Genomic DNA, 13,269 nt, shown 5'->3' on the forward strand with positions numbered 1-13,269 from the left:
CCAGTGAGCATAATTCTATCAGTTTTAAAATGGTGATGGAAAAGGATAGACCGGATCTAAAAGTTGAAGTTCTAAATTGGAGGAAGGCCAATTTTGATGGTAACAGGCAAGAACTTTCATAAGTTGTTTGGGGACATATGTTCGCAGGCCAAGGGACCACTGGGAAATGGGAAGCCTTCAAAAATGTCCAGAGACAATATGTTCCTGTTAGGGTGAAGGGCAAGGCTGGTAGGTGTAGGGAATGCTGGATGACTAGAGAAATTGAGGTTTTGGTCAAGAATAGGAAGGAAGCATATGTCAGGTATAAACAGCTGGGATCAAGTGATTCCCAGAAAAGTATAAAGGCAGTAGGGGTATACTTAAGAGGGAAATCGGGAGGGCAAAAAGGAGACATGCGATAGCTTTGGCAAATAGGACTAAGGAGAATCCAAAGGAATTCTACAAATACATTTCAGGACAAAAAGGGTAACCATGAAGAAAATAGGGCCCCTTAAAGATCAGCAAGGCCCCTATGTGTGGAACCACAGGAGATGGCGGAGATACTACATGAGTATTTTGCATCAGTGTTTACTGTGGAGAAGGATATGGGAGATAGAGAACATGGGGAAATAAATAGTGACATTTTGCAAAAATGTCCATAATACAGAGGAGGAGGTGCTGAATGTCTTAAAATACATAAAGGTGGATAATTCCCAGGCCCTGATCAGGCGTACCCTAGAACTCTGTGGGAAGCTAGGGAAGTGATTGCTAGCCCCCTTGCTGAGATATTTGTATCATCAATAGCCACAGGTGAGGTGTCAGAAGACTGGAGGTTGGTTAACGTGGTGCCACTATTTAAGAAAGATGGTAAGGAAAAGCCAGGGAACTATAGACCGATGAGCCTGACATTAGTGGTCGTTACAGTGTTGGAGGGAAGCCTGAGGGACAGGATTTACATGTACTTGGAAAGGCAAGGACTGATTAGGGATAGTCAACACGGCTTTGTGAGTGGGAAATCATGTCTCACTAACTTGATTGAGTTTTTTGAAGAAGTAATGAAGAGGATTGATGAGGTCAGAGTGGTGGACGTGACCTATATGGACTTCAGTAAGGTGTGGGTCAAGGTTCCCCATGATAGACTAGTTAGTTTAGATTAGGTTACATGGAATACAGGCAGAACTAGCCATTTGGATACAGAACTGGCTCGAAGGTAGAAGACAGAGGGTGGTGGTGAAGGGTTGCTTTTCAGACTGGAGGCCTGTGACCAGTGGTGTGCATAAGGATTGGGGCTGGGTCTGCTGCTTTTTGTCATTTATATAAATGATTTGGACGTGAACATAGGAGGTATGGTTAGTAAGTCTGCAGATGACATCAAAATTGGTGGTGTAGTGGACAGTGAAGAAAGTTACCTCCGAGTACCAAGGGATCTTGATCAGATGGGCCAATGGGCCGGGGAATGGCAGATGGAGTTTAATTTAGATAAATGTGAGGTGCTACATTTTGGAAAGGCAAATCAGGGCGGGACTTATGCAATTAACGGTTAGGTCCTGGGGAGAGCTGTTGAACAAAGAGACCTTGGAGTGCATGTTCACACTTCCTTGAACGTGGAGTCACAGGTGGATAGGATAATGAAGAAGGTGTTTGGTATGCTTGTGTTTATTGGTCAGTGCATTGAGTATGGGAGTTGGGAGGTTATGTTGCAGCTCTACAGGACATTGCTTAGGCTACTTTTGGAATATTGTGACCAATTCTGGTCTCCCTGCTATAGGAAGAATGTTGTGAAACTAGAAAGGGGTTCAGAAAAGACTTGTGAGTATGTTGCCAGGGTTGGAGGGTTTGAGTTATAGGGAGAGGCTGTATAGGCTGGGGCTATTTTCCCTGGAGCGTTGGAGGCTGATGGGTGACCTTATAGAGGTTTATAAAATCACGAGGGGCATGGATAGGGTAAACAGGTAAGGATTTTTCCCCAGGGTGGCGGAGTCCAAAACTATAGGGCATAGGTTTAAGGTGAGAGGGTAAAGGTATAAAAGGCACCTAAGAGTCAGCTTTTTCATGCAAATGGTGGTGTGTGTATGGAATGAGCTGCCAGAGAAAGTGGCAGGTATGATTACAACATTTGAAAGGCATCTGGATGGGTATATGAATAGTGAGTGTTTAGAGAGATATGGGCCAAATGCTGGCAAATGGGATTAGAGTAATAAAGGATATCTGGTCGACATAGATGAGTTGGACCGAAGGGTCTGTTTCCATGCTGTATATTTCTATGACTCTGTCTGTGGAGAGAGATACTCTGTGTTCCTCTCTGTAGATGCTGCCAGACCTGCTGAGTTTCTGCAACACTTTGTTTTTGATCAGCTGGGTGTTTGACATCTAATTATTGAAGTGTGTCAAGAACTCAGGATCCATCAGTTCGCCTGATGAATGTTAAGGTTGAGGTTAGATAGTAAAAGCAAGGCCACATCCGGCACTCTCAGGTGAATGATCCCATGGCTCTATTCTGAAAGATAGGGAAGTTCTTTCCAGTGGCCTGGCCTTTATCAATCCCTCAATCAACACCCCAGAAACAGACCGTCTGTCCGTTCACTGCTGTTTGCAGGAGCTTGCTGCATGCCAATTGGGTGCCACTTATTGTACCTCACAATAGTGACTGCACTTCAAAAGTACCCTGGTGATTGTATTGCACTCTGGGATATCCTGAGGAAGTGATAGGTGCTATAGAGATGCACGTCACTCTTTTACCTCTCCGGAGAGGTTATCTGGTCAGAAGTAAACAAAATGGTCTGTAAAGGTAGATAAACAACTCGCCCAGACATCAGTGAAAATGTAGAGTTGTAAATTACTGACAAAGGTGATTGGTGCTGTCTGGTTTGGGTTCTGCCAATCACTTGGCAGAAAGCACAAAGGCCTTTGTTATTCTTCTGCAAAAAGTTTGACACATTACGGAAGTAACCACTTCCTCTTTCACTTCTCAGAAGTTGGTGATGCAATCCTAGAAAAACTGGCCAATCATTTTTTGAAACAAAGGGAGGCAGATCAACCTTTAGCTCCTTCTTTTCCCTTTCATAGCTTGGCTCGTGGTCCATTAAAACACCAGAGATAAAGAGAAGGGATTAGATTTCCCCACACACGCTGTGCTTTGCCCAAACAAGTTCTCGATTATTTGCATGAGACATTCAGACGAGGAGCTATCTGCTCTCTCAGATGGATGCAAAAGTCCCGAAGGCCATCATTTCAACCAGAGCAGGGGAGTTTTCTCTGATTTTCTGCAGCCTGTATTTAACAGATTTTTACAAAAGTGAGCTGATCATTACTTCATTGCTGACTGTGGGAGCTTGCTGTGTGCGAATCGACAGCAAAACTTCACTTCAGAAAGTGCTTCATTGGCTTTAAAGCACTTTAGAACATCCCGAGGTTGTGAACGGTGCTATATCAATGCAAGGTTTCCTTTAGTAGTGTGGACAGTAAACCATAGGGACTTGATGGTAGGATGCAAAGGATCAATGTTGGGAAGCAGACTCCATTGGCCAGAGATTCCAGATGAGGATCTGGGTCTCGGGGTAAGGGGTCAACCATGGAGGACTGCATGGATTGGAAATGCCTTTATTCAAAGGATTCCATTCTCCAGCAGATTGGCTCTGACTGTTCAGTTATTGAGTCATTGTAAGGCTGGGATAAGTGGAATCCTGGCGTGTAAGTGGATCGAGGGATTTGAGGACAGAATGATAGCACAAGTTTGATCAGCCAAATGGTCTGTCCATTTCTCATGAGCAGATGACATCATTCCTTTGATTGTTTATGGTCGGGTCTGATGGCAAAACTGGCCATTTCCATTGTATGTGTGCAAATTAATAATTTTAGAAACAGGAAGAAGCTATTCAGACTCTCAAGCCTGCTCCACCACCCAGTTAATTCAGGTCCATATGAGTACAATAACTCCATTTACCCAGATGTGCTCCAGTACCTCGGCTGATCAATTGACTCTAGCTTCCAGCATCTGCAGTCCTTACTGCCTCCACCTCTACTGATCTATCCACTTTCCAACCCTATCTCAGCCTCAGAGGCTCCATGTTCCATGGTGACCACTAGCTTATGGGATTTTCTGCCTGGCTGTGAAAGAGATCACGGGTTAGATTTTTCAGGATTACGGAGAATTGGGCACAGAGCTCAATCACTCCAATTTCCCCATCATGAAAATTAGAATGAGTCACAGGAGATGGCAGCAGTGCCGACCCAGAGCCTGAGGTTCTGGTCAACATTGGCAATCGAGAGTCCGCAACTATCCTGGATCATTCTCAACCTGTGTCAGGGTGGAGGCGGGGGACAATAAATGAAATGAATTGCATCATCAGCAAGATTTCAAGAAATGAAATTCAACGCAAATATCTTCCATTGACATCATTGGGACACTATGGTCTTTGCTGCATGACGTTTCAGTCTACAGATTGCAGGCTGGCATGGGAAGAATATTCTAGAACAGGAAAAGAATTTTTAGAAAAAAACACAGGACAGTGATGAAAGAACATTCTGCTGCATCCTGTTCCTCTTAAATTTATTTTGAAACATTTAAAAATATTATTTGAATTGTCCTTGGTTTAGTGTCAATATCAAGCAGTGGGACTGAGGCAAGGTTTTCAGTTAAGGTAAAAATGTAGATAATGTTTTGAAGAGGGAGTGCCAAAAGCTAGACTTGTCCTTGCTGTTGATTGTACCTTTGGCTGCTCTTCCTGATTTATCCCCAATGCTAATGTCAGGCCCAGGATTGTAACTGATTTTAAAATCCTCATTCTTATCTCTCAGTGGTCTCAGTCTCTCCCTATCTCTCTGTGTAATTCTTAAATGCTTGTTGACAAGCTGTGGGCACATTCATTGCCCATCCCTAATTGCCCAATGGGCATTTAAGAGTCAGTTATGTTGCTGTGAGTCTGGAGCTATGTGTAGGCCAGACTAAGTGAGGATGGTAGATTTCCTTCCCCGAAGGACATTAGTGAACCAGATAGGTTTTTAATGACGGTAGTGACATAGTCACCATTAGGTTAGTCTTTTTTTAAATTCCAGACTTTTATTGAATCCAAATTTCACCAGCTGCTATGGCAGGACTCAAACCCATAACCCTGGGGCTCCAGAGTATTGGTCCAGTAACATTACCAGTTCACCACTTTCTCCTCAGATTTAAACACACTACCTGAGAGTGTGGTGGAGGTAAAGTCAATTGTGGATTTCCCAAGGGAATAATGAGGGTTTTATGATCAGTTGCTGGCTGACGATCCCCAATTTGTTACAATTCTGGATAAGATTGACCCCCCCATCCCCCAAATGGCTATGCTCCTGGGTCAGGAGTGATAAACTGCTGCCCCTCTTTACTTCATCCCTCCCTCAGTTGGCCTGTCAGGTTAAGTTGAAAAGGACCCATTCCCTTTTCCCAATCCAACCGTATATTTGCTTTAAAAGGAGCCAAAATTAACTAGGCCTTGGCTTTCTTGAGTTAACAAAAGGGTAGATTTATGGGGAAAAGATAATAAAATATGACACACATATACTCAGGTTAGAAAGGAGAACTGTATGTAAAAAAAATGGTTGAAAAAAACATCAGTTTGGGTTCCGTGACCAGTAAATGCTAGAACCTTGTGGCTGTTCCTTTGGATTATATTGGTCATGCTGACATTGGTAATGTAGCAGTTGGTTTTGAGATTCTTGGATCTGCAAATAAACCAACAGTGCTTTATCATTTTTCCTTTTCAACACTGACTTCAATGGTTTGCCTGACTTCCAGGACTCAACGTGAACGAAAAACTTTCTTTACCTGCAGAGTAAGAGTGTTTAATAGCTGTCCTTAAGCAGTAGCCTTCACCCTGGTCCACAATAGCACATCAGCTCACTAACACAGAGAGAGACCAGGAGGTAGCTGGCTTTTAATTCCTTCTTTGTATACTCCCCTAAGAGTAAAACATGTTGGTATCTGCAGTTTAGCACATAATCTGCGGGAGATGACTTTGTGCTGAGAGAAGAGTAGACAGCTCCTCATTACCGCTGTAACCACAGGAGCTCACAGTCCAGTTTATCCTGAATTGCAATTCTCCTTTTGAAGAACATTCTCCATTTTCTGAAGAAGGGTCCAGACCCGAAACGTCAGCTTTCCTGCTCCTCTGATGCTGCTTGGCCTGCTGTGGTCATCCAGCTCTACACCGTGTTATCTCAGATTCTCCAGCATCGGCAGTTCCTACTACCTCTCCTTTTGAAGTGTTGTTTTTGAAGTTTCCTTGGCATAGTTTTCAGGCATGACATTCAAAGGCTTCTCTCAGGGCTTTGCCAGACCATTACTGAATTTACATCCGCAGTCATCTACTGGCTATATGCCTTCTTTTTTTAAAAAAAGATGTTGCAATTAAAAGTTCAATTAGTTGTTAGTAAACCAAGGTTATGATCCATTGTCATGACATATCTGAGGAGCCAACATTTGCAGAGTAGGTGGGAAAAGATAGTGAAGAAAGAAGGGATCCATTCTTTTGCAGAGAGCTAGACACGATGAACTGAATAGCCTCCTTCTGCACTGTAGCAATTCTATGATCCATTGTTCCCAGTTCTGTGATATCTCTGCGTTCCTTCATTTCTAGCCTTTTGAGTATCCTTAATTTTAACTGTCCCACCACTGGTAGCCAGGTCTTCAGCTGTCTGCTTCCCAGATCCTGATGACCCTTTTGTAAAATTTTCCTCCCTCCTCTCCTTCTTTAAGACTCTCCTTAAACCTTTCCAACCAAGGTTTTGGTCATCTGACCAAATATCCTCCCCATGTGGCTCAGTACCAAATTTTGTGAGATAATTCTCTTGCAAGACATCTTGAAAAACTGTTGTGTGTCAAGGCTGCCATATAAAGTTAAGTTGTTGTTGTAAATTAGGAGTGGGTGTTTAGCTTGTTCCCAAAATTGACTAACATCCTGCTACCTCTTTCATCTTGCTCATGGCCAGAAGAGCTTCATGTTATAACAGATATTCATCCAATCAGTCTCAGTTAAATCTGATCAGTGCCTCATAGTGTTAACACATCCTCAATTCACCTGGAACACTGGCACTATCCCCCATCTCTTCCTCTGCTACACTGATGACTGTATCAGCGCTGCCTCATGTTCCCACGAGGAGCTTGACCAGTTCATCAACTTTACTAACACATTTCACCCCAACCTCAAATTCACCTGGACCATCTCCGATCCCTCTCTCTCCTTCCTGAACCTCTCTGTCTCCATCTCTGGTGACCACCTCGAAATTGACACCTATTTCAAGCCAACGACTCCCACAGCTCCCTGAACTACACCTCCTCTCACCCATCTTCCTGCAAGAATGTGATCCCCTACTCCCAATTCCTCCACCTCTGCCACGTCTGCTCCCAAGATGGGGCGTTCCACTCCCGCACATCCTAGATGTCCTCGTTTTTCAAGAGCCATAACTTCCCCCTTCCGATGATCGAAAATGCCCTCAACCACATCTCTTGCATTTCTCGCACTTCTGCCCTCACATCTCCTCTCCCCAACAAAAATAAAGACAGAATCCCCCTTGTCCTCACATATCACCCCACCAACCTCCGCATCCAACGTATCATTCTCCACTTCCATCGCCTACAATCCGACCCCACAACCAAATATATATTTCCCATCCCCCACCCCTATCTGCCTTTCGTAGGGACCACCCTCTCCGTGACTCCCTTGCCCGCTCCACACTCCCCGCTAACCCCACCAGCCCCGGTACCGTTCCCTGCAATCGCAGGAAGTGCTACACCTGCCCCTATACCTCCCCCCTCATCTCCATTCAAGGCACAAAACAAACCTTCCACATTAGACAGGGGTTCACCTGCACATCAGTCAACTTGGTCTACTGTATCCACTGCTCCCGATGTGGCCTCCTCTACATCAGTGAGACCAAACGTAGACTTGGGGACCTTTTTGTAGACCATCTGCACTCTGTATGCGACAAACGACAACATCTTCTAGTCGCCAACCATTTTAACTCCCCCTGCCAATCCATGGGTGACATGTCCATCCTGGGCCTCCCCCAAAGTCACAATGACACCACCTGCAAACTGGAGGAGCAGCACCTCATATTCCGCCTCAGAAGCCTACAGCCCGATGGCTAATCATGGAATTGACCAGTTTTAAAATCTCCCCATCCCCGGCCTCATCCCACATCCAACCCTCCCTCTCATCCCCACCTCCTTGACCTGACACAACCTGTCAATCTTCTCTCCCACCTATCCGCCCCTCTCACCTCACTGACCAATCCCCACCACTCCCTACCTGCACTCACCTATCACCTTCCCACCAACGTTGCCCAGCCCCACCCCTCCTCTCTCTATTTATTTCCCAGCTTCCTGCCCCCTCCCCATTTCTGAAGAAGGGTCCCGACCCGAAACGTCAGCTTTCCTGCTTCTCTGATGCTGCCTGGCCTGCTGTGTTCATCCAGCTCCACACTGTGTTATCTCTGACTCCAGCATCTGCAGTTCTTGCTCTCTCTTTTATCTTTCGCTGTCCCTTCTCTGTTGGAGAGAATTAGTGATGGAGGTGAAGTCATCAAGACTCTGCTAGTCATGGTTTTGAGCTCAAAGTACAATATTGTGTACATAGGCAGTTGTATCTGATTAACTCAGTTGTGATGTTGCCTCTGATGAGTCATTATGTTGTAGATTTCAATGCCATCTCAAATTGGGAGATCACAATTTCAGCAATAGTAGTTTAGCACTGCAAGTATACTACTGATAGAGGGAGAAACCAGCTAATAAGTTGTTGAATTAAGCTCTCAGTATCCCTGTCCCAACAGTCCAAATAGACTCTGTGATTATTCTGAGGTTAAGGACACAATTTGCATTTTTATGTAAGCTCTAAGAACTGCGATTTAAAATTCACCGAGAAGTGTTGAGTATTATGCTTGAAAGCCTAGCCAACGACAGGTAAACTGAATACACCATACTGTGGTGTGACCTTTTCTGGTATTAATATGCCACACTGACATTTGAACATTTTCGCCCTCCTCATTGTAAATGTCAATCATCTTTGCCCACAGATAGAAGATTTGTGTACACAGAAAGTTCTGGAACCTTAGCGAGGGGCTGGAAAGATAATGAAAGTCTACCACACTGTGTTGAGTTTCTTCCAAGTTACAGACTGTATTTTGAAATACGTGGCAAGGTGATGGCTAAACAAGCATTTTCACTTGGCTATCTGTGACAACATGTTAAATGAATCAAACTTTTAAGAGGTTTGAGAAATAGTCATATTTTTAAATATACATCATATTAAATTATCTTCAGAACTACTTGATATCTTTCAGTGTGTACCTGTGAGCTATTGCAACAAACGTTGGGGCTGCTGACTTTCACCCAGGTGATCTATCGAGGGAGGAATTAGGCCTGGTTGGAAGGATAGATCTTGAGATGGATGTGCAGGGGGATGCGGCAAGAGGAACTTGCTTTAGGAGGGAGTGCCAGATACTGCACTGAAGTGTCAGGATGAAGGGAGGAGAAGGAAGCAGGATGCGAGGGGAGATTGGAGGATAGAGGTGACCGTGTCGAGATGGCAGGTTGAGCTTTTAGACTGAGGCCCGAGGATGATGAGGACCAGGATGATGAAAACAACCACAGCAGGAGGCCGTTCAGCACCTTGAGCCTGTTCCACCATACACACCGTGGCTGTCCTATCTTGTAGCTCCAACTGCACATCCTTGCTCTGTAAACTGCGGCAGACTGAGTTCTGAAATTTCCAATTGAAACCCAACCTTAATGGGTATGGGGAGTGGGGAGGGGGGTTAGGGAAGGTCCTAGGGAAGTTCCATACTTAAGGTTCTGGCTCCCAGCAAAAATAATTTCTCACTGTCTGCCCGGCCAAATTCCTTAATGGTTTAAACACCTCAATGAGAGTATACCCTAATCACCGACACTCCAGGGAATACATGACTAGTCCTTGTAATTAATCCTTTTAGTCTTGGCATCACTTTGTGATTCTGTGCTACACTCCTCCAAAGATGTTACATCCCTCATGTGTATAGTGTCCAAGATCCAGTGTAGTAGCTACAGAGGATTCAAAACTAGAGAATCAACATTCTTTGGTGTAACAAGCTCCGTCTTGTAGATACAGCAAGAGCTGGTAACAGGAGGTGTGGGAGTTACCTGGACAGCATTCTCTCTGCGATTGCTTGGATTATCACCTGGGTTGTCCTTGGCAACAGCTGTTAGAGTGTAATGATCTTTTTTCTCTCGATCGAGTGCAGCCAGAATATAAATATCCCCCTTTACGTGAAAAAGGAGCACAAATAATTATTGTAGCAACTGCTACACATGTTCAATACTGTTCACATTCGCTAGTCTGCAGGTACAATGGGTAATCATAGAATCATATCATAGAATCCCTACAGTGTGGAAACAGGCCCTTCAGCCCAACAAGTCCACACCAACCCACAGAGCATCCCACCCAGACCCATTTCCCTATAAACCCACCTAAGCTACACACCCCTGAACACTGGGCAATTTAGATTGGCCAATTCACATACACATCTTTGGACTGTGGGAGGAAACCGGAGAAAACCCACACAGACACAGGGAGAATGTGCAAACTCCACACAGAAAGACACCTGATGGTGGAATCGAACCCAAGCCCCTGGTGCTGTGAGGCAGCAGTGCTAACCACTGAGCCACCATGCTGCCCTAGGGAGGTAAACAGCCCTTCCAGGCCCAAGGGGGCCGGTGCTGATTTCAGACTGGTTGCATTAACAACTGCTGAGGTATTCTGGGCAGGGATGTTGTGACTAATCTTCCCTCATGTGATATGGAGTAGCTAAATATCACTTATAGGTGCTCCAGCCAGGTTCGGTGATCCTCCCACGGTTGAATAGTTTGAAATTCCATGTCAGCTCACATGACTCCAGTAAGGAGTTAACAGTAGAAGGGTTGGGTAATAAGGAAGGCCAATGGAACTGTGGCATTTATTGCTAAAGGCATAGAGTATAAAAGTAGGGAAGTGTTGTTGCAATTGTACAAGGCATTACTGACATTGCATCTTTTTTTCCCTTTGTTCATTCATGAGATGAGGGGCAGTTAAGAGTCAACCACATTGTTGTGGGTCTGGACTCACATGTAGATCAAACTGGGCACGGATGGCAGTTTCCTTCCCTAAAGGACATCAGTGAACCAGATGGGTTTTTCCCCAACAATCAGCAATGGATTCATGGTCATCATTACTCTTAATTCCAGATTTTTACTGAACTCAAATTCCACCATCTGCCATGGCAGGATTCAAACCCAGGTCCCCACAACATTACCTGGGTCTCTGGGTTAACAGTTCAGCGATAATACAACTAGGCCATCACCCTGTGCAGTATTGTGTGCAATTTTGGTTCCGCTTACTTGAGGAAGGATGTAATTGCATTGGAGGCAGTTCAGAGGAAGTTCAGTAGATTTATTAGGGTTTGGCTTAGGAAGAGAGATTGAGCAGTCAGGGGAGTTTAGAAGACTGAGAGGAGATCTGATTGAGGTATGAGGGGATAAGGTTAAAGGGGATTGACAAAGTAGACGCAGAAAGGATGTTTCCTTATGTGGGGCAATCGAGAATGAGAGGTCATAGTTTTAGGATAAGGGTTGGCAGATTTAATACAGAGATGAGGTGAAATTACTTCTCTCAAAGGGTCATGAATCTGTGGAATTCACTATCCCAGAGTGCAGTGGATGCTAAGACAGATTTTTAATGATTAATGAGTTGAAGGATTATGGAGAGCGGACAGGAGAGTGGAGTTGAGGCCAAGCTGAGGTCAGGCATGACTGCATTAAATGGAGGAGCAGTTTCGAGGGGCTGAACTGCCTGTTCTTATCCATAAATCACTCAATGCCATTAACACAAGGGAAATGTAACACCTTCAAACATTATCATCACTAAAAGCTCAGGAATATGTAGCTGTAGGATTGAAAAGTTCTTCATTACATTGATAACATCTTCCAAACTATTTCAGTCATAAAGTAATTGGTAAAAGTAGCAGAGGTGTTAAGCTTTGTGCTGCAGTGAGTGGTTAGCGTGTGGAACACACTGTCTGCGAATGTGTGATGGAGGCAGGCTCAACTGAAGCATTCTCAAGAGAATTAGACTGTTATAAGAAAAGGAAGAATGTGTAGGGTTACAAGGAGAATGGCACTAGGTGAATTGCTCACTCAGATTGATGGTATAGGCAAGATGGGCCAAATGACCTCCTTTGCCACTTAATATCATCATCATCCTACGTGTGGAAACAGGCCCTTTGGCCCGACAAGTCCACACCACCCCTCAGAGCATCCTACCCAGACCCATCCCCCTAATCTACATGTCCCTGAACACTGTGGGCAATTTAGCATGGCCAGTCCACCTAGCCTGCACATCTTTGGACTGTGGAAGGAAACCGGAGCACCTGGAGGAAACCCACACAGACACAGGGAGAACATGCAAACTCCACATAGACAGTTGCCCAAGGGTGGATTCAAACCTGAGTTCCTGGCACTGTGAGGCAGCAGTGCTAACCACTGAGCCACCATGCAGCCCTTAATAATTCTACCATTCTGTAATTCTTCTCTAATTTAAATAGTGGGGCTCTGTTCATCTTTGAAGAAGTGGGCTTGAAACTGCTTCAGTTTTATCAAGAACCTGGGATTGTTCTCAATACAGCAGAGGAGGTTAAAAAGGAGATTTGATTGAGGTGATCAAAATTATCAAGTGTTTTGATCAAGGGAACAATGAGAAACTGTTTCCACTGGCAGGAAGTCAGAACCCAGGCGAGTAGTAAAAGACCCAGAGGTGAGATGGTGTGAAAGATTTTTAAAGTACAGGTTGATATGACCTGTTGCCTGAAAGGATGGTGAAATCTGGAGCAATAATAATTCTCAGAAGATTATAAATATTTGAAGCAGAAAAACATTGCAGGGTCACGGGACAAGGGGAATGGAACAAACTGGATAGGTTTACAGAGTAAGCATAGATATGATATGCTGTCAGTCTCTTGATGCTGCAATTCTGTACTGGCTTGGCAGGAATGAATTGTTAAGAGAAAAATGTGAAAAAGCCTCATTTAAAAAAGTACAGAGAAATTTGAAGAAATGTGCTTTTTGGACATGTACGATATGGCAAATCCATATTCACCATCTAATCCTAGCTGCTATGGGAAGGTGGCATTGACCTTCTGCCTTATAACTGCTTGACAGCCTAAAGATGTGCAGGTTGGGCTGCATTGGCCATCGTAAATACTGCTGCATAGTGCCCAGGGATGTGCAGGTTGGGGTGGATTGGCCATAGTAAA

At 44.5% G+C, this 13,269-nt stretch overlaps 1 protein-coding gene across 1 annotated transcript in view; it reads right to left on the minus strand.

Moving 5' to 3' along the window:
* LOC109920474 (cadherin-23-like) overlaps positions 1-13,269 on the minus strand; it is a 105,654-nt gene that overhangs the window by 48,160 nt on the left and 44,225 nt on the right. The window contains exon 16 of the mRNA XM_048616337.1: positions 10,127-10,246. Within this exon, the coding sequence (XP_048472294.1) occupies positions 10,127-10,246 (120 nt within the window). The remainder of the gene's footprint in view (positions 1-10,126; positions 10,247-13,269) is intronic.

Source organism: Rhincodon typus, chromosome 34 (genome assembly GCF_021869965.1).
Source record: "Rhincodon typus isolate 14 chromosome 34, sRhiTyp1.1, whole genome shotgun sequence".
In the NCBI taxonomy this organism is placed as follows: domain Eukaryota; kingdom Metazoa; phylum Chordata; class Chondrichthyes; order Orectolobiformes; family Rhincodontidae; genus Rhincodon; species Rhincodon typus.